The sequence below is a fragment of the Pseudoliparis swirei genome, chromosome 13, assembly GCF_029220125.1.
Source record: "Pseudoliparis swirei isolate HS2019 ecotype Mariana Trench chromosome 13, NWPU_hadal_v1, whole genome shotgun sequence".
Taxonomy (NCBI): Eukaryota; Metazoa; Chordata; class Actinopteri; order Perciformes; family Liparidae; genus Pseudoliparis; species Pseudoliparis swirei.
The window spans coordinates 10,569,598-10,594,448 of NC_079400.1; the positions used below are offsets into that span (position 1 = coordinate 10,569,598).

Genomic DNA, 24,851 nt, shown 5'->3' on the forward strand with positions numbered 1-24,851 from the left:
GGCGTCACCCGGTGAAACAGATGTTGGCGGGTGGATTAACGACGAGCCACGTCATACGTTACAGAGGACGGCCGACCTCGGGAAACATTGGAGTCCACACAGCACTTCAGTCCTGGCACAATATAACCAGATTAATGACGTCATAGTTTTGTGTGATCTCACACACACATACACACATTCACACATACACGCGCACCACTTGCTAAAAAAAACAACAAAAAGCAGCAGCTATTGATGCAAATACATTTATTAATAACATGATTAATGAAATATGTTTCATCGTGGAACATCATGGAATGCACAATTTGCATTCATACAGAATACATTTGCAAAAGAAGAAAAAAAAGGTGTTACAAGAGTTTCCCTTTAAACTTGGTCTGGATATTACAGGATATTTACTGTATGCAATCACAAATATGCAAAAATACAAAATTAGGCACATACTGAATTAATGGTTTATACGTATACAGATTTTGCGCACAGAGTATGGAATAAATTATGCAGAAGAAAACGTGTGACCCTTTGGCTAACATGGATGGGCTTGATAAGAGTGTTGTTGTGAAAATTAGAGGAAAAGAGAAGAACACAATGGCACAAGTGTCCTCGTCTTAACATTCCTATTATGTTATATTTTACGCCCATTTACAAAAGGAGTAATTGGGGAAAAGCTTGTGATTTTTACACTTGCCGTAAATCTGATAATCAATATAATGGAAAAGGAATCTTCGCGATTGGGTTTGAACACCAAAATAAAATAAATAAAAGATCAAAGTAATGACGTTCCTTATGTCACCCTAAACGGTGGCCATCTTGGATTCGTAGCAGAAGGGCGGGTCACAGCAACGTAAGTATTTAGTGTACACATCGTACTATATAGAACTGAGCTAACGTAAGTACTTAGGGTACACATCGTACTATATAGAACTGTGCTAACGTAAGTATTTAGTGTACACATCGTACTATATAGAACTGTGCTAACGTAAGTATTTAGTGTACACATCGTACTATATAGAACTGTGCTAACGTAAGTATTTAGTGTACACATCGTACTATATAGAACTGTGCTAACGTAAGTATCTGACTGTTGGTTTTGGTCTTTTCACAGGAATGTGTTGACAATAATTAGGATCTAGAGCCACAGTATGTAGATCTGAGGTTCATATACTCATCTTGTTTTGTTTTCTGTTGCTACGTGTAACTCCTCCTGTTCGACTTGTTGTCCTGGTGCAGTTTACCGTTTAATTTCGACACCTCCTGGGCACAGGACGGAAACAGGAAAATAACAACAACAAAAATGGAGAGAAAAAAAAACACAGCCTTCATTGCCCCGCAGGGTCTGACAGGAGGATGGGAAGTGGAAAAGGAGGGGAGGGAGGGAGATAAAGCATGGGAGAGGAGAAGAGGAGGACGCCAAGCAAGGTACCCCTCCTCCCCCCTTTTTATTGCCTCAAGAAAAGGAAAGAGAGAAGCGCTGAAGTGACACGGAGTCCATCCTAATGATGAGCGGTGAATAGCAGAGAGAAGCCCACAAACACACACACACACACACACACACACACACACACACACACACACACACACACACACACACACACACACACACACACACACACACACACACACACACACACACACACACACACACACACACACACACACACACACACACACACACACACACACACACGGTGGCTAAAGTGATTGCTAACAAGCACCGAGGGAGCTCCGATTTGCGACCCTGCTCCGTCGTTCCTCAGCACACAGTCGAGTGCCCTTCAGTCAGAGCACAGAGCCAAGGAAAGGAGATATGAAGCAGCCCTCGTCTCCTCATGCTAAGAACTCGTTTCCTTTTTGAGCGAATTCAAGTTGGAGCAGCAGAGTTTGTTTCCGCGTCAAACAAACACAAACATCGCTCTCTACATCCATTCCTTACAAATTAAAGATGCAATAATTGAGCTTTCGGCCACGTCACATGGTATTTATCAGTCAATAAAGTTATTATTTAATAGGCTGTATATAAGAAGTTTTTAAGCATTGAGTTTGTCATTTTAGCTTTCGCCATCTTGAATTTTGGACGTCGCCATCTTGGTTTTTTGCAACCGGTGTGACGCCGTCGCTCTGCTCTGGTAGATCACAAGGTAGCCCCGCCCTATAGCAACTGCTCCGACGTCAAGAATGAACTTTTAACCTTCGTATTACTGGGTTGTTCAAAACTATATATATTTACGCCTTATATTCTCAATCTGTGGATGGATATTAATATTAAAGACACAGTATGAAGCCAGAAAATCTCCCATCTCGTGAGCTTGTGTGTGCCAAATTGCTGGAAAAACAACACATTGTTTGTTGTGTGTCAACACTTAACCAAAGGATGAAAACCGAGGGTGGAAGCCTTCACTACCTCCGACAGCCTGTGGGAGCAGTACAGAGCATCTCCGGCTGCTAATGGTGTGATCGCTGTGATTTAGTTTGAGAAGAGAAGAAAATACAAACCGTCTCCGAGACGATGTTCAAGGGGCCGGAGTCCACGTGGGATCATACAGTCCTGGCCAGCAACCCATTGCTGATAAACTTATAGGGAGAAGATGAGCTCCATATACCTCTTGTAAAAAAGGAAAGCATTGGTTATCGTCTTCATATTTGCCGTTATTCAGTTTTAGTTCTCTTTTTATCGTAAACGCAGTATAAGTATGTTCCAACCATTAATATAAGAGCAGTATTGGAGGATTAGAAAAAGCAGACACTTTGCAGTCGGAGAGTATACAAAGCAGGATTTAAATTAATAGATCTGTGCATGTTCAGGATATGCTCAACACATCCTGCTGAAGGGATTTGGACACTGAATCACGTCGTCGATGTTCTGGTGTGTGATTGTAAACATTGAACAAATTCAAAAGTTTCCTTTCATTGAACACATAGGAAGGTACGTCTTCGATTAAAGTCAATAACATTATTATTATTCCTTAGAATACATATCGCAAAAAGCAGATCATCAATAGAGCATCAGTACATATATAAATATCATCTTACTTCACGTGTCGGCGAGCTGCACGGGCGACAGGTTCCTGCAGAGCCTTTGGATTAGTTTCCCATGATGCAACATCAGCACTTCAGAGAACAGTTGCTGCTCAATCTGCCACCTTGACTGCCGCATGTATTGCTTCTACCACGAAGTAAATATTGCACAGAGCAAATCATTTGAAATTTGGATAAAAATAAAAATAAAAAGCACAAAAAAAAGAAGCTCTCAACGCCGTTTCACGAACACCGCTTTGCACAAAGGCGTGTTGCGCGCTTCCTGTTTATCGTGGCGTTGCATAGAAATATACAAAACAACTTTTTTGGCATGGCTTTGCATTTGTTGAGGATTTCATTACCACCATCCTGCTCCAGAGCTGCTATCCAACTCTAACTATCCGTCAGCAGATCTGCAAATAACAAGTGAATCGTCATCGTTCTCCCCGGCCTGGCTCTTAAATCACACGTCACCGATGTCTTTGATTATTTTTCTCCTCTTTTCTTCGCCCCGGTTTAGTTGCCAGGAACCGCCAGGATGTAGCCGGACCGGCTCTTGGTGAAGTCGGGCTGCGCTTGGTTCATCTTGGGCTCGACGATGACCGTGCACTTCCTCCCGCTCATGCAGCACTGGATGGGACTCGCGATGTTCACCTGCAGCCTCCTCTTCTCACTGCACACAGGAGAGAGAGAGAGAGAGGGAGGGAGGTCACGGGCGGGACAGGACAGGAACATTAACGCGTATAATAATGCTAATATTAATAATAATACTAATAAACAGTGTACATGAAAGCAGCCTGCCTCAGTGGCTTCACAATACATTCAGTCATAGTTTATTGCACAGCAACAAAACATGCAGATACATTGGTGACCTGTGTGTGTTACTCCTGGAAATACTTTTATATGCACAGCCTCACCCTCTCACACAGGCACACACAATTGTTTGGGCCCATAAATCACGCTTGAGCACACAACAACACAACTGTACTTTCGAATCAACTCAATCGCACGCACACACACACACACACACACGCACACGCACAAACACACGCAAAAACACGCACACACAGAGCTGCCAGTATAAGCTGTAAACTGCATGTGGTGTTTTGTGTTGCTGGTCGGATTTGAAAACACAGACAACAACATAGAGTAAAAGCTGCAGGTCCAACAGGTGCAGCAGCAGCAGCAGCAGCAGCAGGGGAGTGAGACGGCTGTCAATCACACCCAGCCACGTCTCACCAGGAAACACACGAGAGGAAAGAAAAACCTTCGTTCATCAGACCAGCTGAAGGCAGTTAGAGCCCGCTAAACTAAAAGGATCAGTTGAATAAAGCCGCGATGGGTTCAAAGACCCATCGTACTAATCACAAGTCAGTTTATTTGATTAGATTTTTGTATGTATGATGCAAGTCACCCATTGGTTGGTTTCGCCGTTGCCATCTTGGCTTTCTTGTAAACGATGAACGGAAGTCACAATTTATATAGACTTCTATACAACCAGAGGAGTCACCCCTGGTGGTCAGGAGAGAGAATGCAGCTTCCGTCTGAATTTTAACACACACACACACACACACACACACACAAAGTAATGATCTGTGTGGCGTTGCCCGGCTGGATCGGCTTTTAGTGCCCGTCACATCTAGTTGGACGCTTTTCTAGGCCGGCGGGTGCTCTGCCTCGTTGCTCTTAAAACAAGATCGATGACGGGAACCAAATAGCGAGGAAAGAAAAAATGCAGAAAATGCTGTTCAGAGAGAGAGAGAGAGAGAGAGAGAGAGAGAGAGAGAGGGCATGTTGCGTGGGGATGGATGTGATAATTGTTCTCTGGTGGAGAGGCAGAGGAGGGGCGGACGTCCACATGCATCCCTCTTCCTGTTCAGCCGAGTGCTCGTCGTGACACACTTTCTCACCCTGACACGGTGACTGATGGCGGCCCGCCTTCGGCCCGCCTTCGTCCCCCCGCTAACAAATCCATCAACGGATTTACGCGAGAGCGCCGGCGATTTTGTCCCCCGTCAACAACAACAACAACAACTCAAGTCACAAACAAGCGTTTCCCGCTGCCCACGCCGCACCTCCTTTTGCAGACGCCTCTCCGTATCTCGGGCTTACGCAGAGTGGAGAGGCGCAAGGGTATCGCTGATGCTGGTTTCCATGGCAACACCCCCCTCCCCCCCCCCCCATCTGTCATGGCTGCCGGCCAGCCAATGGTGCCGCGTGTGTGTTTGTTGTTGTGATACGTCTCTTTCTCCGAGTGTCTCCATCTCACGAGAAACAACCGCCAGAGGAGATGCTGCGCTGCCTGCGATGGGGCCACTGGGGTCGGGCTCACATTCACAGAGGTACACCCCCACCACGCACGCCCCCTCACCAAGCTCACGACAAACAGATCTCTGGACACCTCCCAGATACGTCGTTCTATTGGTTTAAAACACAATAGAACACATCTCAACACAACAAATAAATAAAACACCACAAACAACCCGATGAGTTGAGTCTGAAGGTCATCGGGTGGCCTTTTCCATCAGGAGCTGGTCAGACCCCCGAGGGCAGACTTAGTCCTGCATTGGATGGCTTCTCCGGCTGGAAAATCAATTCCCTCCTCCCCCCTACGGAGTCCCTTTGTGTGTCTTCGCCCTTCATGCCATGCGAGTCCAGGCTCCCGAAAGTATCCGCTCTTCACTTGGAGGGATGGCGGATGAGAGGGGAAGTGGAAAATAGGTGAGAAATAGCAGTGACAATAAAAGTTGATGTGTAACAATTATAGAGACTCGAGGAAGAGTTAAAGGGTGTTGAAAAAAAAGGTGAATAAAGAGGGCTTGCAGGAGAAAAAAAGAACGTATAGGAGAGAGAATAGCGAGTTAAAACATTTCAAGGGTGAAGGAAAGAGCTGCGAGATGAAGGCAGCGAGGAGGAGACAAGCCAGAACATTTTTAGGATTACCTCCAGTCTGTGAAGCCATCCAGTCCCCTTTCTGAGTCATCCCACTAATAGTGTACCTGGCACCCCACAAGCTCTCTGATGCTGAATTATAGATGTGCGCTAAAGGTGGAGGAGGAGGAGGAGGAGGAGGGCGGGGGGGTATTTGGCTTAAAGACTCAGGACTTTCAGGAGGTGATCAAAGGGGATCTTTCCTCACTCCTGCACTCACACACACACACACACACACACACATTTACATATGTTATAGTGTGAAGCACTACAAGTATTTTACATGAAAAGAGGGACATGTATTGAATATGGTGATTCATATTCATACACACAAACACAGTCCCGTCTTTCTACACGACAGCGTGCGACACAGTTAGTTGGTGCTGAGACGAGAGGACGCTCTGATTGACCGTCATCGGCAGCTGTTTGCACTATTATATATTATATTATATGGATGAAGCCCACATTGAGTATAAAAACACAATTATCTTGTGAGACCCTGATGTCTTCAGCTTCATCTTTTTGTCAATATATATGATTCACCGTTCTATTCCTGTACGTCCAGCCCTTCAGGGGCGTGGCTATACCTGGGCGTATTCTATAGGCCGTAACACACGAGTCAGAGAGCATCAGGGGACATCGTCGTGACTTCATCCTCCTTTTCCTGCTTCAGCAGCCCCTCAACACTCCGCTGATCAGTTAGCGATGTCGTTTATATTCTGCGCGTTGTCCTATTTAATCGACGATCAAGGACACGAGGGAAGGAGGCAAAGGCGGATTGTAAAAAAATAAACAAGAGACCGCTCCAACACGCAGCGAATACACGCCGTCCAATCCGAAAGACATCCAGCATGTGCACGTGAAGCAGACGTGCACGCCGGCACACGTGCACACACCTGTGCTGCGGCAGGTCGATGCTGATGGGAGCAGCGGAGGAACCCGTCAGAGACTCAGTGAGCACAGCCACAGTTGGAGAGACCACACTGAGATGAAGAAAGGCAACACAAGGTGTGTGTGTGTGTGTGTGTGACGAGGCCAGGCACCATGAGGCGGGGCTGAGGGAGCACGCTGCCTGTATGATTGATGGATCGACAGCTTTTCTCCAAACTCCTCGTGCACAATAAAGCATCATCTCCACATTTCTTCTGCCACAGCGGGAGCAGACGCAATCTTTTTTTAACGCGGATCCCCGACAGTCTGGAGGTGGTTTATTTAAAAAGACGGGTGTGCTAAAATCGTGAGACTGAAATCGTCTTTCCTTTTTTGCAGAAACACTTCCGGTGTTCGGTATTCGAAGCCTCTGGTTAAGTTTGTGAGGCAAGGCGTGGTGGCTTTCTCACCGTTTGAAAAAAAAAATGATTCCATGTTTTGCTTTTCACAGTCGACGGTGGAGAAAACGGCGCAGGTTGTTTTCAGGCATTTCACCGGCTACCCGCCGTTATCTTCTCGCATTCTGAGAACAAAGCAACTGACAGCGCGTCGAGCGTCAAAGCCTTTGTGCTCGAGGCTCGCACGCCGTCCGCGGAGGCTCACGCTGCGGTGCCACGCGCCAGTATAACGGGTAGAAAGCTCGGCGAGGCTGTAACCGAGGTCACGGCGGCGTGCTAACGATCACCAAGCGCCATGTGCCGCTGAGGCCGATGGGACGTGGATTGGTATAACGCGGGTGTGATGGTAAAAAAACGACAACGTTTCAAACACGAATCCGTGAACGGAATTTCGTGGCAAGTGATCAAATAGAGACGTTTGAATCTTCAACGAAAATGTAAAAGAGGACGGTCAAAGTCTGGGAACCGTGAAGAAAGAAATGTGAGCCAATCAATCCAGTCGATGTGGGCCAAACTATTTCCTAAGATTAGAGATCGAGCCGCTGAAGTCCACGTTCCCGTAAGCCGCTGCTCTTCTTCCACACTTCCCTCTTTTCATCCCCGTCACCCCTCTTCCTCTCACATGGCTGCATCACACGTGTCACACGCACAAACCTGCATCACGGTGGAGCTAAACGCCAAACAGGCTTTTCAAACTACACATATATATATGTTATAAAAACGTTATTAGACCTGGACGATGGCCTGCAAGGAGACAACGAGACACGAGGACGGGTGAAACCGAACCGGCCTCATGCCGCCAGTCTGAAGTGTGGAAGCTGCCCTGGAGGCTTTCTGCACTTCTTTCATGAGATGTTCCCAAAAGTTTTGCTTGCACCCAAACTGCAGATGTGGTGCACGAGAAGTCGACAGGCGGAGCTCGAGAGGCGGAGCTTGAGCTGCTCTGACGGCGTGGTGGGCGTCTTGTTATTGTGCCTTGGCTTAAAAAGCAGACTGGAGGGATGGCTCAAGAGTGATGGCTCTAGAGGAGACATCATTTCTGCATGAAGTCTCCTCTTAAGGTACAAGTTATTCTTTGACATTTCCCCCCTCCCTCCCTCTCTTTTTTACCTTACTTATAAATACTCACAATCTAAGTTGCCGAAAGGTTTTTGGTGTCGTAGAGTTCGACGGCCGCAGGCTGCAGACAGTAAAATGTTGAGAGGCACGGTGAAAACTCCCCGAAGGCCGGATCACAAGCAGCACCCAGAACCTTCTGGAGCAACCGTCTCGGGTTAGGTCAAATATATATATATAATATACACCACGAGGCCGTTGCATGCAGTATCGACTTAGCGGGGAACCCAGTGGTTATCTTTCTATCCCCGGAGAAGAAGAGCCGTCCTCACAACGGGAGGGATTACTAAATCGGTCATTGCACACACGGCAGCAAGAACAAAAATGGGATTGATTCAAACGTGTACGGCAGGGGAAAGAGAGCGAGGGAACACAATAAAAAGAGCGAGGTCAATCTATCGTGGGCATGGGCGAGTGGAGGGTTCGGAGGCTGGAAGCTGCTGCTGCTTCGGGCCCTTCTGCACGAGACAAAGAGGAGGAAGCCCAGCGGCTATGAAAAACGTTGCATCCGAAAGTCCCACGAGGCTCCGTTGGAGTGAGTAAACAGCAGCTCTGCACTGTCCACACGCTCAGCCGGGACTTCTGCTTCTTTATGCACAGAACGGCGAGATCTGCGGCGCTGCAGTAGCCGAGGACCGAGCCCCGAGGGCCCCTCCACCGAGGGCCCCCCCGAGACGTCCTGAATAAAACGCTGTTTGTGATCCTCCAGTGTGAAAGCATTAATATTTCAGACATTTATTCCCCAGTTGTTGTTTCTTTGGGTTGAAATCCCTCAAATCTGAAAACAAACATTCTCTAGCTAAAAACAAAAAGATGCATCAGTGTGTCTTGAGTTTCATCGGCTCTCCTCCCAACTCAAAGATTCTCAACAGAAGACTACCCATGTGAAAGAATGAATAGTCTGATCTGAGCAGCGGTTGCACTTAAGATTTACATATTCTTTTATTCTCCTTTTGCTTGAGGGGGGGGGGGATAAAGGCATCATATTGTCATCTTCTGTACCTCTAAACAACATCTTAAAAAGGACTGCATTAATCTATGACCACGCCCTGCAATTAAAATATGGGAGAAAACCCAAACGATGATACATTGCGTCTTTTCTGCGATTGTCGGCGTGGCGAGGATCCTCAGGCTCGACCCGGTGAGACCAGAAGGAAAACTGCCGCGGGGAACTGTAAAGTACCGAACCTCCTTTGGCCAGACGTCCTCATTTTTGTACATTTTAATAAGAGAGAACTAATAAATGTGAAAAACAATGGGTGAATGACGACCGTCAATAACTGCGAGGAGGACAAGAGGACACACTTCTCACTTTACGCATCTTTGTTTCAGGATCAGCGGGAGATGAAACGCAAACATGAACACAGCAAAGGCCTCTGGAGGGGGGGGGGGGGGGGTTCTGCTCCCACAGATGGTGGAGGCTAAATCTCACTCTGCAGAGCCACAATAGCCCCACAGCTGGAGTGTTAAACAAGCAAGTGTGTGTGTGTGTGTGTGTGTGTCTGACCAGTGAGCTCAACCCTACCCTCTGATCGTCCGTGTGTTTCAGCCTCACCGCCATCTCCCAGGCTGAATAGATTTAACCACATTAGGGGGGAATCGATACGCCGGAGCTCACCGAGAGACAACAGAGAGGGAAAGACGTGCGGCCTCAATTAGTCGCTCGTGACTGGAGGGAGAGCGCTCACTCCTCAAGTGGCTGCGCCTCCAATTCGGTTTATTAAAGGCAATCAAATGACGTCACTCAAAGGCTCGTCTATTCTCTCCCACCGACAGGCTGCTGTTTTCTGATGAGCGGTGGGAGGGTCTGGAGTCTCCGGGCGGGGGGGCGCATGTCCATCATCAAAACCCACAAACTGTCGAGTCCACCCAGGATGGTTCCTGGACTCCTCTGAGCTGCAGCTGACCTCAGCGTCGGACTGTCGGTTGGATCAGAGCCAGTCACAGAATCTCTGGCAGTGGAGTCGATGTACGCTCAGAACTGGACGTCACACAAGGTCGGATCAAAAAAGGCAAAACAATAATAGGAAGGATATGGGGGAGGAAGCAAGGTGAGGCGAGGAGGAAGAGGGGGAGGCGCAATGAAGGAGAATAATTCATGGGAGTAAATAGGAGGACGAGTATGAACGCAGCAGAAATAAGCTGACCGAAGACCGGATCAAGGGAGGGAGCGAAGAGAGGAGGTGAAGGAGGCCGAGGAAGAGGGAGGGGGAGGGGAGGAGGGGGCGGGCCGAGGCCGGTCTTAATTGGTCTGGCGCTGTTGCCGGGTGAAACATGAGGCGTTTCGGGGGTCGGATCATGGGGGTAAAGGGAGAGGTCCAAAGGATATCAAGGCAACCCACTGAATCACCACCTGACCCTGTACGTTATGCACACACACACACACACACTCAGTGTGAGGACGTATAGGTTATGCACACACACACACACACACACACACACACACGCACGCACGCACGCACGCACAGTGTGAGGACGTATACGTTATGCACACACACACTCAGTGTGAGGACGTACATCAGTACAGTATACCTACAGTCTATACTATATATTTATATATATTTCATTAAGGCTTCCGGTCTATTTTTAAAAAATCTCTTGATTATGATTAATTTTCTCTCGATTGACTAATTAATTAATTGACTAATTTCTATTTATTTGATTGTCTGTAAACGTTTTGACCGACTGAAGACACTATAACCATAACAGCTTCAAGAAATGCTCCATATGTATTAATTTGTGTTGAAATACACAATCATTTCTCACTATTAACGCCAAATATTCCAAAAATAAACCAATAAAATGATTGTACGGAAACGACGAGGCCCAATCGTTGACGTGACACACGGGGGAAATCTGCCCAGAGCTTTTCATTTAATTTGCACTCGTAAGTCGGTTTTTCACATTTGGGTATTTGATGTGCGATCAAGAAGCTCAGTAATGGATCCTGAAATAGAAAAACCACTCATTAATGGCGTTACAAATATTGATGACAACAAACCGAGCAATCAAACTTCAGAGGCGGAGGACCCTCCGTGCAAAGCGGGTCCTCGTGAAGAGAGCGGCGACTCTTTCACCTCCTCCCGTCTGAAATGAGGTTTATTAATCTCTCCCCGACGACTCAAACGGACAGACCTAATTACAAGAGGGACATTTTTTTGTTCACATGCTTTCATGCATTATTATTTCCACGCTGGAGGACGTGATGATCTGCAGTTAAGCGTCCGAGGAGGAAGATGATGCAACAGATCTATCGTTAGTATTATGGTAATGTTTAATCAGTAAAATGTAAAAATATTCAATTTCAGGCCGGACACGAGAGTCTTCTTTTGGACTGGTGGAATGAAAACAAATTAAAAATACACATTGAGGTGTTTTATTTGACTACTTTATTACTCTTCTCTCTTAAATTTCACCAGAAGTTACATGTAGATAAAGCCTCGTTTGCATATTTAAACAGAAGATTGACATTTAAGAAAATTTGGAATACAAATAATATTAGTCTTGATGTCAGTCATCTACTGGGGAAGTTTTATAGTGCCCTGCTCATTAATAAACACTTGAACTTTAAATTAAACTCAATTGAAAAGGATAAAAACGGCAGATTTTTGCTTGTAGACTGTGAAATAAATAGGAACAAGATATCCTTGGTGAATATATACGGGCCTAATTACAATGACCCATTGTTCTTTAACAATTTGATTATGAAACTGGCTACAATTGGGGGCCAATGTGTTGTGGGTGGAGACTTTAATTTGGTCCTAAACCCTCTTTTGGATCGATCGGCACCAAAAACATCTTCACTATCAAAGGCGGCAGCAGCACTAAACCAAGGTATGAAAGATATAGGCATAGTTGACGTGTGGCGAAATCTTTATCCAAACCAGAAAGATTTCTCTTTCTTTTCACCAGTGCATAATACACTCTAGAATTGACATGTTCTGAGTGCCACTAGATATGATGGCCAGAGTGATAGAATGCTCCTATTTAGCAGCCACTTTCTCAGATCATAACCCTATCAAACTCTCGTGGATGAGTGATACTCAACAGCCCACAGCCCGCAGGTGGAGATTTAAAAATTACATGTTGAAAGACCTCGAATTTATTTCTTATATGACAACCAATATTGAAATATTTCTTGAGGCCAATTCGAATTCCTCCTCGCATGCCAACATTTGGGATGCCCTTAAAGCCTATATGAGAGGTCAAATTTGTTCATACAGTGCCCACAAGGCAAAACAAATTAGAGAGAAACTTACTAAATTGGAAAGAGATTAAAAAGCAGGAACAGGTTTAGATTGCCACCAAAAAGGAAGAACATTTTAATACACTAACTAAAACAAGAATGCAATATAATAATCTATGTACCAACAAAGAGGAAGCAGCTATGGCCAGAACTAGATATCACTATTATGAATTTGGGAACAAAACAAGTAAACTCTTGGCTTGGCAAATTAAAAAGGAAGCATCTGATAAGTTTATACATTCAATATTAACAGAGGACGGCAGACTCCTTGACAACTCACCATCCATAAATGCAGAATTCAAACAATTTTATGAAGATTTATATAAAACTGGGCAGGATGCTGATAATATTGGAGCAAAAAGATTTATGGACGGAATGACCCTTCCCAAATTACAAGATGAGGATAGAGATCTGCTAGATGCAGATATATCAGAAACGGAGGTACTCCAAGCCATTAATTCCTTACAAAATAACAAGACACCTGGGCCAGATGGCTTCCCTATCGAGTATTATAAGACCTTTTCAAAAAAACTACTGACACCCCTCGTAAACATGATTAAAGAAGCTCTAGAAAACAAAAAATTACCAGACTCATTGGAAATTGCAACACTCACATTACTTCCGAAACCGGGTAAGGACAAACAGAAATGCGACTCATAAATGCATATTATAAGATACTATCCAAATTAATTGCCCTCAGACTGGAAGATGTTATACCAAAGATAATAGACGCTGACCAAACAGGCTTTGTCAAAAACAGGTAAGGAGCTGATAATGTGCGGCGACTGCTCCACATTCTGAACACCGCTCAAAAAAATCAAAATCCTACGCTAATAATATCTATGGATGCAAACAAAGCATTTGATAGGATTGAGCCAAGCTTTATTTTTCGGACTCTAGAGGCTATGGGTTTTGGAGAGAAATTCACTAAGTATGTTAAAACACTTTTCAATGCCCCTAAAGCTAATATTTTAACAAATGACGTCTTGTCTAAGACTTTCTCACTAACCAGAGGCTGCAGGCAAGGCTGTCCAAGCTTCCCCCTGCTCTTTGCACTTGCAATTGAGCCATTAGCCATCGCCATCCGCTCCAACGCCTCCATAGCCGGAATTTAATTTGGTACAAGTGAACATAAACTTTCTCTTTATGCAGATGATCTCCTATTATATATAACCGAGCCACACACATCAGTCCCCCCTCTATTGAATTGCCTCAAAGAATATAGTGCAGTTTCGGGGTATACATTAAATTACACTAAAAGTGAGATTCTACCACTAAATATACAGGACAACAATATTAGAGCTCTCACTGACCCATTGAGATGGTGCAACACTGGTTTCAAATATTTGGGTATACAAATTGGCAAATCGTATGAACATATATTTCAATATAACTATATAAAATTATTGGAACAAACCAAACTTAATCTTCAAAGATGGATGGATCTCCCTCTGTCTCTCATAGGCAGAATTAATACAATTAAAATGAACGTTTTACCTAAGTTTATTTACCTATTTCAATGTCTCTCTGTAAATGTACCAAAGAGATGCTTCAAAGAGCTTAACAAAATTATAACCCCTTTTACATGGCAAATGAAAAAACCCAGGGTTAAACTCATCTCTCTGCAGGCTCCATATTCAAGGGGAGGGCTTCACCGACCAAACTTCAGAAATTATTATCTTGCCTCTCAGTACCGACCAATCTGGATCTGGCACCAGATATGGCGCCATACGTGATGGCTGCTGTGTTGCGAGCTCCCGGATTTTGTAGTAGTTTTTTGTTATTTATTCTTCTTATTGCGACTATTTTTGCACAAAACGTTAGCAGCCAGTTAACGTACGACAGATGCACACTTCTGGAGATTGGATCGGCAGTTGCTCGCCGCTTACCAGAGTTTTTCAACTCTTACTCGGACGTCCAGCCAGGAACAGTAGCGGAACTATCTCCGTCCATTTTAGGCGCGATCTCACGCAAGCGTCGCCGACGGAGGGGGAAGCGAGCTGGCGTGCTGGTCAGGCTGAGACGTTGAGCCAATCGACCCCCACTACCCACCATTTTACTGGCAAATGTACAGTCTTTGGACAATAAGCTATGCGAGCTACAGGCTCGTATTCAATTCCACCGGGAAACTAAGGACAACTGCATCATCTGCCTTACGGAGACATGGATGTCGGAGGAGGTTACCGACTCAGCCATCGAGCGGCAGGATTTTCCGTCCACCGCGGACAGAACAAAGACTCTCTCTGGTAAAGATCGTGGAGGGGGGGTATGTCTCATGATAAACAGATCTTGGTGCAACCAAAGTCATGTACATACTCTCAAGTCGTTCTGTTCCCCGGACCTGGAGTACCTAATGCTCATGTGTCGACCATTCTGGCTACCGCGGGAGTTTACAGCAGTCACCGTAACTGCTGTGTACATTCCGCCTCAAGCTAACACGGACATAGCGCTGAAGGAACTCTACGGGGCGATCAGCGAGCAGGAGTCGGCACACCCCGAGGCTGCTTTCATTGTGGCGGGGGACTTCAACAAAGCGAACCTGAAGAAAGTTCTACCAACACATAACAAGCAACACGCGGGGGGAGCGGATTCTCGACCACTGCTACACTCCCTTCCGGGATGGATACAAAGCCCTCCTCCGCCCACCGTTCGGCAAATCGGACCACCGCTCCATCCAACTACTCCCCGCCTACAGGCAGAGGCTGAAGCAGCAACCAATCGCTGTGAAGGAAGTGCAACGCTGGTCGGACCAATCGGAGTCTATGCTACAGGACTGTTTTGAACGTGCTGACTGGGATGTGTTCAGGGTCGCGTCGGACAACAACGTCAGTGAGTACGCGTCCTCAGTCACCGGGTTCATCAAGAAATGCATAGATGACGTTGTTCCTACCAAGTCGGTTCGGATTTATCCCAACCAGAAACCGTGGATAAATGGCGATGTTCGCGCTGCACTCCGCACGCGTAACACCGCCTTTGACTCGGGAATATGGCGGAATACAAAGAGCCGCTACGACCTCCGTAAGATCATCGGCTCTGCCAAGCGGGAGTTCAGGAACAAGGTGGAGGAAAAGCTCAAGAGCCATGACGTGAGAGGTGTGTGGAAGGGGCTACAGACAATCACGGACTTCAGAGGAGAACCAGCGGTGAAGAGAACTCCTCTACCTCCCTCCCAGGCGAGCTAAATACATTCTTTGCTCGGTTCGACGTGAACGGCAGCCCGCGAAGGCAGCGCTGCCGAGGAGACCAGCCTGCTGATCATCTCAGAGGCTGGCGTGCGCAGAGCCTTCAAGCGGGTGGACATCCGGAAGGCGGCAGGTCCCGACCACATCCCGGCAGCGCCCTCAGAGCATGTGCAGACCAGTTGGCAGGAGTCTTCGCAGACATCTTCAACCTCTCCTGTCCCAGGCTGTTGTTCCTGAGAGCTTCAAGATGTCCACCATTGTGCCTGTCCCCAAACACCCCAAGGTAACCTGCCTGAATGACTGGAGACCCGTAGCCCTCACCTCGATTGTCAGTAAATGCTTGAGAGGTTGGTCAAGGACTTCATTTGTTCCATGTTGCCTGCCACGCTGGACCCATGGCAATTTGCATATCGTCAAAACAGATCCACCGACGACGCAATTGCCATGGCACTTCACACCGCCCTTTCCCACCTGGAGGAAGGAACTGTTGTGTGCGAATGCTGGTTGTGGACTACAGCTCAGCGTTCAACACTATTGTTCCCGCCAAGCTCGACACCAAGCTCAGAGGTCTAGGCCTGCACTCTACCATGTGCAGCTGGATACTGGACTTCCTGTCGGGCCGCGCCAGGTGGTGAGGATGGGCAGTACCACCTCAGAGCCGCTGACCCTCAACACGGGAGCCCCTCAGGGATGCGTGTTGAGCCCTCTCCTCTACTCCTGTACACCCACGACTGCACGGCCATGCACAGCTCCAACGTCATCATCAAGTTTGCTGACGACACAACAGTGTTGGGGCTGATCACCGGCGACACGAGACAGCCTACAGGGAGGAGGTTGGATCACTGGTACAGTGGTGCCAGGAGAACAGCCTCGTCCTCAACGTCAAGAAGACCAAGGAGCTGATCGTGGACTACAGGAAGCGGAGAGGAGAGCACACCCCCATCTCCATAGACGGAGTTGCAGTAGAGAGGTCAGCAGCTTCAAGTTCCTCGGCGTGCACATCTCCGAGGACCTCACATGGACCACGCACACCACTCACGTGGTGAAAAGGGCCCAACAACGCCTGTATTTCCTTAGGCGACTGAGGAAATTCAACATGGCCCCCCGCATCCTCAGATCATTCTACACCAGTACCATCGAGAGTGTTCTGACAGGTTGCATCACCGTCTGGTACGGGAACTGCACCGCCCTGGAGCGTAGGGCACTACAGAGGGTGGTGCGGTCGGCACAGTACATCGTTGGAGGTGAGCTTCCCTCCATCCTGGACATATACACCAAGCGGTGCGTGGCCAGGGCCAAACGGATGATGAAAGACAATAACCACCCCGGCCACAAACTGTTCACCCTTCTACCGTCAGGCAGGCGATACCGCAGTATCAAGTGCCGCACAAACAGACTGAGGGACAGCTTCTTCAGTCAGGCCATCAGGCTGCTGAACAAGGACTGAGACCCATTAACACTATACACCAGAACATATTCTGTGAATATCTATGGCCATGGTGTATATTTTATTACATTGTTTTATATATATATATATTGTATATATATATTGTATGTATATACATATATATATATATTGTCTCAAAAAAGTGTATATTTTATTACATTGTTTTATATATATATATTGTCATGATGTATATTCTATTACATTGTTTTATATACATATATTGTTAATACTTTCTTTTTTTTGTGGATATTGTATAGTTTATTCTCATTCTTATTCTTTTTTTAGTCTGCTACTGCTGTCGGGTGTTTTGCACATAAGAATTTCACAAACCGATTATACTTGTATAAAAGGGGATGTGACAATAAAAACTTGAAACTTGAAACTTGAAACTTGGCTGCATGCAGAGAACAGTGAAGTTAGATGGGTCTCAATAGAACAACATGAGATGAAATCTATGCCTTTAAAGGACGTACCATTCATAGGTAAAAAAATTGTTTTTGCCACACTCACAAATAATTCAATAATACTGAACACATTTGCTGCTTGGCAGGAATCTCACTCACTCCTGGATATAAATATTTCTTTTCTTCGAAGGGCACCGCTGTGGGGTAATCCCAACCTCTCACACCACATAGAGGATTCAGTGTTGCGGGGATGGAGGGATAGAGGAATTAAAACAGCTGCTGACTTATACATTAATGATACATTTGCTAGCCTCCAACAACTAAATGATAAATTCAACCTTCCCAAATATAGTTTCTTCAAATTCTTACAAATTAGAGACTGGGTTAAGGAGAAATCTAAAGAAATGTTCCCAGATATCCCAAAAGAAACTCCCCTTGAAACCCACCTATGTAACAAATTATGCAGATCAACAAAAGGAATAATATCTTCAATATACGGTATAATCAACGGAAAGTCACCTGTTTATGATAAAACATCTACGAAAGGGAAATGGGAAACAGACCTAGGATGTGTCTACGAGGAGGCAGACTGGTATCACCTATTGGAACAGGCACAGACGGTATTAATCTCCACAAAACACAGACAAATTCAATTTAATATATTCCATAGGACATACTACGCCCCTTACAGGTTACATAAAATGGACAGCAACATCTCCCCCAGATGTCAGAGATGTAAAGTGGCAAACGGTGATCTTCTACACATGCTCTGGAGTTGCCCATTGATAGAAGAACTTTGGAAACGCGCCACTGAATTAACCTCAAGGATAATAGGAATTCAAATTGAACAGGACCCAAAGATATGTATTCTGGGGGACACAAGCTCAATCAATGCAAACTACCATAATAAATACTTTCTTACTTGCGAGCACTGCAGTGAAATTTTTTATTATGATTAACTGGAAATCCGAAAAATCACCATCAATAAGACACTGGATTAATGAGCTTGTGTCCTACTGCACACCTGAAAAGATATTATATAATGTGAGAGGTAAGCAGGCAGCCTTTGGAAAAATCTGGGGCCCCTTCATAGATATTCTGCCATCTCTGGACTTGGCTGATCGTGGTGGTGTGAGACCGGCGTCAAATTAAGCCCGCTGCAGGTTATTTATTTTTTATTTTGGTTTTATTTTGTTGTGAGTGCAGTATTGGTTTGTGTAGATATAAATGTGTTCGGATGGGTGTAGGTAAACTATGTAGAGACTGTGTAGATGTACACTACCGTTCAAAAGTTTGGGGTCATCCAGACAATTTTGTGTCTTCCATGAAAACTCACTTTTATTTCTCAAATGAATTGAAAATTGAATAGAAAATATAGTCAAGACATTGACAAGGTTAGAAATAATGATTAATATTTGAAGTATTAATTTTGTTCTTCAAACTTCAAGCTCAAAGGAAGGCCAGTTGTATAGCTTATATCACCAGCATAACTGTTTTCAGCTGTGCTAACATAATTGCACAAGGGTTTTCTAATCAGATATTAGTCTTCTAAGGCGATTAGCAAACACAATGTACCATTAGAACACTGGAGTGATAGTTGATGGAAATGGGCCTCTATACACCTATGGAGATATTTCATTAGAAACCAGACGTTTCCACCTAGAATAGTCATTTACCACATTAACAATGTATAGTGTGTATTTTTGATTAATGTTATCTTTATTGAAAAAACAGTGCTTTTCTTTGAAAAATAAAGACATTTCTAAGTGACCCCAAACTTTTGAACGGTAGTGTATAAATGAAAGGAAACAGAGCCGTACAAGGGGAGGGGTGGGATGGGGAAAAGTTTGTGTAATGTTTTTGTTTTGTCTTGTTTTTGTTGTTGTTTTTGTTTTTCTCCTTGTTTTCATCTTATGTTAAAAAAACAAAACATCATCCTTGTGTGGTGATTTCTACAAGGTTATACATTTGTATATTTTCTTTTTGTAAAATAATATTTTCAGCATAACAAACTGTAAATGCTATTTCACTACAAATATTCTGTAAAAATAAATTGTTGTTAATAAAAATGAATAAAAAAAATACTAATATTATTTGTATTGCAAATCAGTGTTTACCCTCTTCACCCTTTTCTTCTTCTTCATCTCTTTAAAGGCCGTTTTCTCTAAATTATTTTCATACCCAGAACGCTCCGCTTCAGCAGCTCTGACATCCACCAACGCTTCCAGTTGTACTCAATCTGCTCTGGAGGGTTTTACAGAGGGAATTGTTCAAATCATATTCACACGCTGAATTATACAACATTTTATTCCTAAAAACATGGAGGGAATGGATTTGTTTTGTAGCCGAGTGAAACAAACATGTTTCCATAATTCCCTCTATAAGATACTTAATACTCACGATACAGAACACTTGTAATACAGAAGATAAAAGTCTTAATGGAGGCAATCAACTGGGCGGAGTTTCATATTTATATCCATTCGTTAAAATGGACAAACGGAGTAATGAAGTCATCCTTTCCCTTCCCTAAAAGCCTTTATTATTTTATTTGTCTGTAACGATGACAACACGACACGGTGCGATCAGCGGGATCGAACGCACGAGAGAAAGAAACGGCGAGAGGGTCAACGAGGTCAGACCCAACTCACACTCGTTCAGGACCTGACACAGCCTCACACAGTATTCAGACTCCTTTACATGTTTCACTCGTTGTTTCATTGCAGCTATTTGCTAAAAATCAAACAAGTTAATTGTATTTCTCATTAATCTTCACTCATCACCCCATCTTGACAGAAAAAAACAGAAATGTAGAAATTTGTGCAAATTTATTCAAAAAGAAAATCAGAAATATCACATGGTCATAAGTAGGGGTCTGAATACTTTCCGTACCCACTGTATATCTCGAGTGTGTACTTACGAGTGTGTACTTACGAGCGTGTACTCCATGAGACGGGCAGGACTCGCCGGCCCACGTAACGATGAGTTATGTCGCTTTTAAACGTGCGTGAGTTACACAACGACCCATTATTATACGGATAGATTATCCTGAAAGACGCTCTGGTGACGACACACCAGTCTGCACGAAGGAAGATTTATGTTGTCATTTGTGATTTGTTGATCCCAAACAATCCTTTTTTACATCAAATTTGTAATGCTTTACTTTGAATTCTATACACAAAACTCTTTTAAAAATAATTTAAAAATAAAGCAGAGTTCTTCAATGACGTCTAAACATGTTTCTGGGGTCTCCACAGTTTCCGGTATTCAATGCTTTTAAACACAGAGTGAAGCTAACTGCTGATTTCCTCTCTCGCCCATCGTCTTTCCCTCGCCACTACCTTCAGCCGGCGGGGTTATTAATGGATTGCGTATCGGACGAAACACGGATCCAACGGTTGCCATGGGAACTGCATCCGCAGCGCTCCAGAAAAGGAGGGAGGGAGGGAGAGGGAGAGAGAGGGAGGGGAGGATGATGAGGGGAATGTGGAGTGAAAAACAAGAGGGGGAGGGATAAGCAGTGTGTGTGTGTGGGGGGGGGGGGTGATTAATGGAGAAGGAGGGGAGGAGAGAGGAGCCACTTCTATCACTCGGAAATATTTGATTCAGCAGAAAAGGTGACCTTGGTGAGGAATCTCTCTCTCTCTCTCTCTCTCTCTCTCTCTCTCTCGTTTTTTCACTCTCTCGCTCTCTCTCTACACATCACTGGGACCCTTTTGCCAACTGTGTTTTATTATATTTTATCTTCTCCAAATAATTTGTGCATAGTTTTCCCCCTCGACATCACTCTCACTCTCTCGGCTGCTTCTGTTCTCAATCCCTTTCTCCTCAATCTTAAAGCAGCAGTAAATCCGGCTTAGCACTCTTCCAAATCCCTTCTGCAGTGTCAGGAGGGAACATGTGTGTGTGTGTGTGTGTGTGGGGAGGGGGGGGGGTGCTAAATGTTCAAGTCTTCAGGGAAAGGAGGCAAGGGCAGAAACAGAACATGACCACATCACTCTGACAGATCAATGAAGGCCTGTGTACTTCACGCTAGAGCTGACTCATACTGTAATGGAGGAGGTGGGGGGGGGGGGGGGGTGAAGGAGAGAAAGAAAGAGAGCGAGTGGTGGAACGAAGGTAAATCCACAAGCATCTGTCACAGGATGTGGGCGGTTCAGAGTGGGGGAGGACGTCCTCAAGGATGTTTCAACTGTAGGGGTGTGGGGGGGTATTTGTTTGTATATGTCAACAGAAAGATGAAAAACAATGGAAACATCAGTTAAAGTACATGTTTACTGTGTTATGTACCTGTCAATATTTCCAAATTAAAATTAAAAAAAATTAAAAAGCATCACTTGGGGCTTGAACATATTTTTACCAAGCAATGCACCTGACGGCTCGTTTCCTGTCAAAGACTTTATAGTTGTACTACGTCGGGGCTTCACAAAGTATTCAGACTCTCTTTGATTGCTCCTGCTCACAGTTAATCTGTTGAATTCGTCCTTAAACTAGAAGAAAACTCCAGAAAAGTCTGATTCCTTTCAAGACTTTTACTGCGATGCTCGTCGCTGTTGAAGTGCAATTTAAGTGGTTGTTTTGTCTAAAGAACCATCTAAAAACACAAGGATAATACATTTGAAATGAAATTTAAAACAAAGAAACTAAGCCGGAAAAAGCTGATGAGCACAGGACATATTCGGCATGTTTCCCGAGTCGAGAACGATTCATAACTCTCCACCACATTTATAAGGTTTTTGGTAACAACTACAAAGTGGTTCAAAACGTCACATCCGCTCCGATTACTTTGTTTTAACTCTAAATCGCGTTCAAACTTCGAATTTAGCAATAATTTTAGTTCAATTGCTTATTAAAAAATAAATAATACAAGAAAATCTTGTCAATATTTCTCAAAGTATGATATACATTTTTTTTGACTGAAAGTCAGGTGTTTTTAATAGTTCCACCTATCCATTAGTCGATCAACCATTTCTGCACTAAAACCATGGACCACACATACACACACGCTCACGCACACACACACAGACACGATTAATTCAATTGAATCCTCGTACATTTTTGTTGTTAATGTCTGTCAGTATGTAAACGTTATGTAGGTACCTATGGAAAATAAATTACTTACTTACTTACTTCAAGGAGTCGTGCAGCTATGAACCACGTGAAAAGGGAAGGGAAACGGTAAATATCGGGATATGACACAATTAACCGCACAAGTCTTACTGAACTGGAACTGGAGGATCATTTGAACGCTTTGAAAACGTACCCAAACAAAAGGGTGACGCGAGGACAGTGTGTCCCGGATGCTGAGTGGGGAAGACGAGCAGATTGTCCTCATGTGAGCTCAGTTTAAATACGACATGTTAAGATAACACTTGTTCAGGGGACGCTTCATCGGCAACAGTTATCCCACAATATGAGAATGTGTGGTAATCAAGAGAGCATTGTTTGTTTGTCTGTGTGTGTGTGTGTGTGGCGGGGGGGGGGACACACAATGAATATTGTTGGCTCTGCTATTCTGGCAGAGGACAGCGGGGGTGCTGCAGTCGCTGCTGTACATCAACACACACACACAGTGAGAAGGGGGGGCGGGTGCTCTGTCTCTTCTAAATATAAGGCTTCAACAGCAGCACAGTCTTAAATATTTAATCGACTCCTCTCCAGAAATGAAGAATGATGGAAAAAAGGGGGGAAGATTAAGAGAGAGCGAGGGGAAGGATGAGGAGGTGTTGGATGGGGGTGTGTGGGGGGGGGATCAGTACAAAAAGGGGAAACAGTCAAAAATAGGAAGCAGAGAAAAGGCATGAATTAGGTGAGAATGAAGGATGGAGGGAGGAAGGAGGAATCTAATCCCCGCCTCCCTTTTATGCAAATTCAAGAGGAAGTGTTTCTGAATTCATGGATACATTCGGTGCGTCATGGCTGATAAGAGGGCTATCTTCTTATAAGTTTCTGCTTTAAAAAAAATAGAAGCAGCCATGACACTAACAACTTAAAAAACACTCAAAAAAACCTCTCAAAACCTCAAGATTCAAAACAGATCAACGGCGAACAGATTTGGAAACTGTAAAAAAAAAAGAAGAAAAAGGAATCAAAGCATCCAGTCGCAGCCTCGGCGAGTCAGAGGGTTTATCCGCTCCGCTCGGGCCTCGCTGTCACTTCGAGGAGGATAAAGTGTTGCTTCTGTTGCTGCTGTAAGCCCCCCCCCCCCGCTCACAGCGTGCACACTGTGCCCTGTGCAGCGTGCTGAAGGAGAGATAAAGGTTGAAGCCACATCTGCAGGGAGCTGCAGCGGTGGAGACGCTGCTGCATGCGGGAAGATCACGCGGCGCGGACACATGCAGTCTGCCTCCCGGGACCCCCCCGCCCCCCTCCCTCGTGCACGCACACACACACACACACATTTCTGCACATGCCGGCGTGCTCTTTGTTCTGTCGCCGTTGTTTCGGTGATGGATGAGTCGGTGTGCGACGCACATGGGAGGGGGGTCGTTACAGGAGGCCCAGGCCCCTTTCAGCCCCACACCTACTGAGAAGATGGGCTCCGCAATGGAACAAGATACCATCACACACACACACACACACACACACACACACACACACACACACACACACACACACACACACACACACACACACACACACACACACACACACACACACACACACACACACACACACACACACACACACACGGGGGGGGGGGCTCTATCTCTTCAAAATATAGTCTTCAACAGCAGCACAGTCTTAAATTTAGACAAAAACAAGGGGGAAAAAGAGATTGTACTCGGCCCCTTCAACATATTGTAGTCGGAGCATCTCGCATCGCCAACAAAGGAGCTGCAGCTGAAGACACTTCTGCTTCAGGATTCAACCATGAGAGAGAATCACCGGCTTTCAGGTCGAAATTAAATAATGTTCGGCCCACAGGACGGACTTTTAAATAGAAGAGAGAGAAACCTGAACCCGTCCGACATCCACGACCTCCTCAAGCATTTAGTATTTTTCACCTCATTCACACACACACGCACACACGCACACACGCACACACGCACACACGTTTCTTTTCTTTTTGGAGGCTTGTGAGCTGAAATATTAATTGACTCGTTGTTGGCTAAACATTGTGATGCGACACAATTAACAAGCAACACAATGATTGGCGGCCTTCACCGCATCCTGGCCCGGAGA

At 45.1% G+C, this 24,851-nt stretch overlaps 1 protein-coding gene across 1 annotated transcript in view; it reads right to left on the bottom strand.

Annotated features, from left to right (window-relative positions):
* Window positions 1-229: 229 nt before the first annotated feature.
* The window catches only part of myo1d (myosin 1D), an 83,000-nt gene continuing 58,378 nt past the window's right edge, over window positions 230-24,851 (bottom strand). The window contains exon 22 of the mRNA XM_056430647.1: window positions 230-3,688. Within this exon, the coding sequence (XP_056286622.1) occupies window positions 3,532-3,688 (157 nt within the window). The 3' untranslated portion in view covers window positions 230-3,531. The remainder of the gene's footprint in view (window positions 3,689-24,851) is intronic.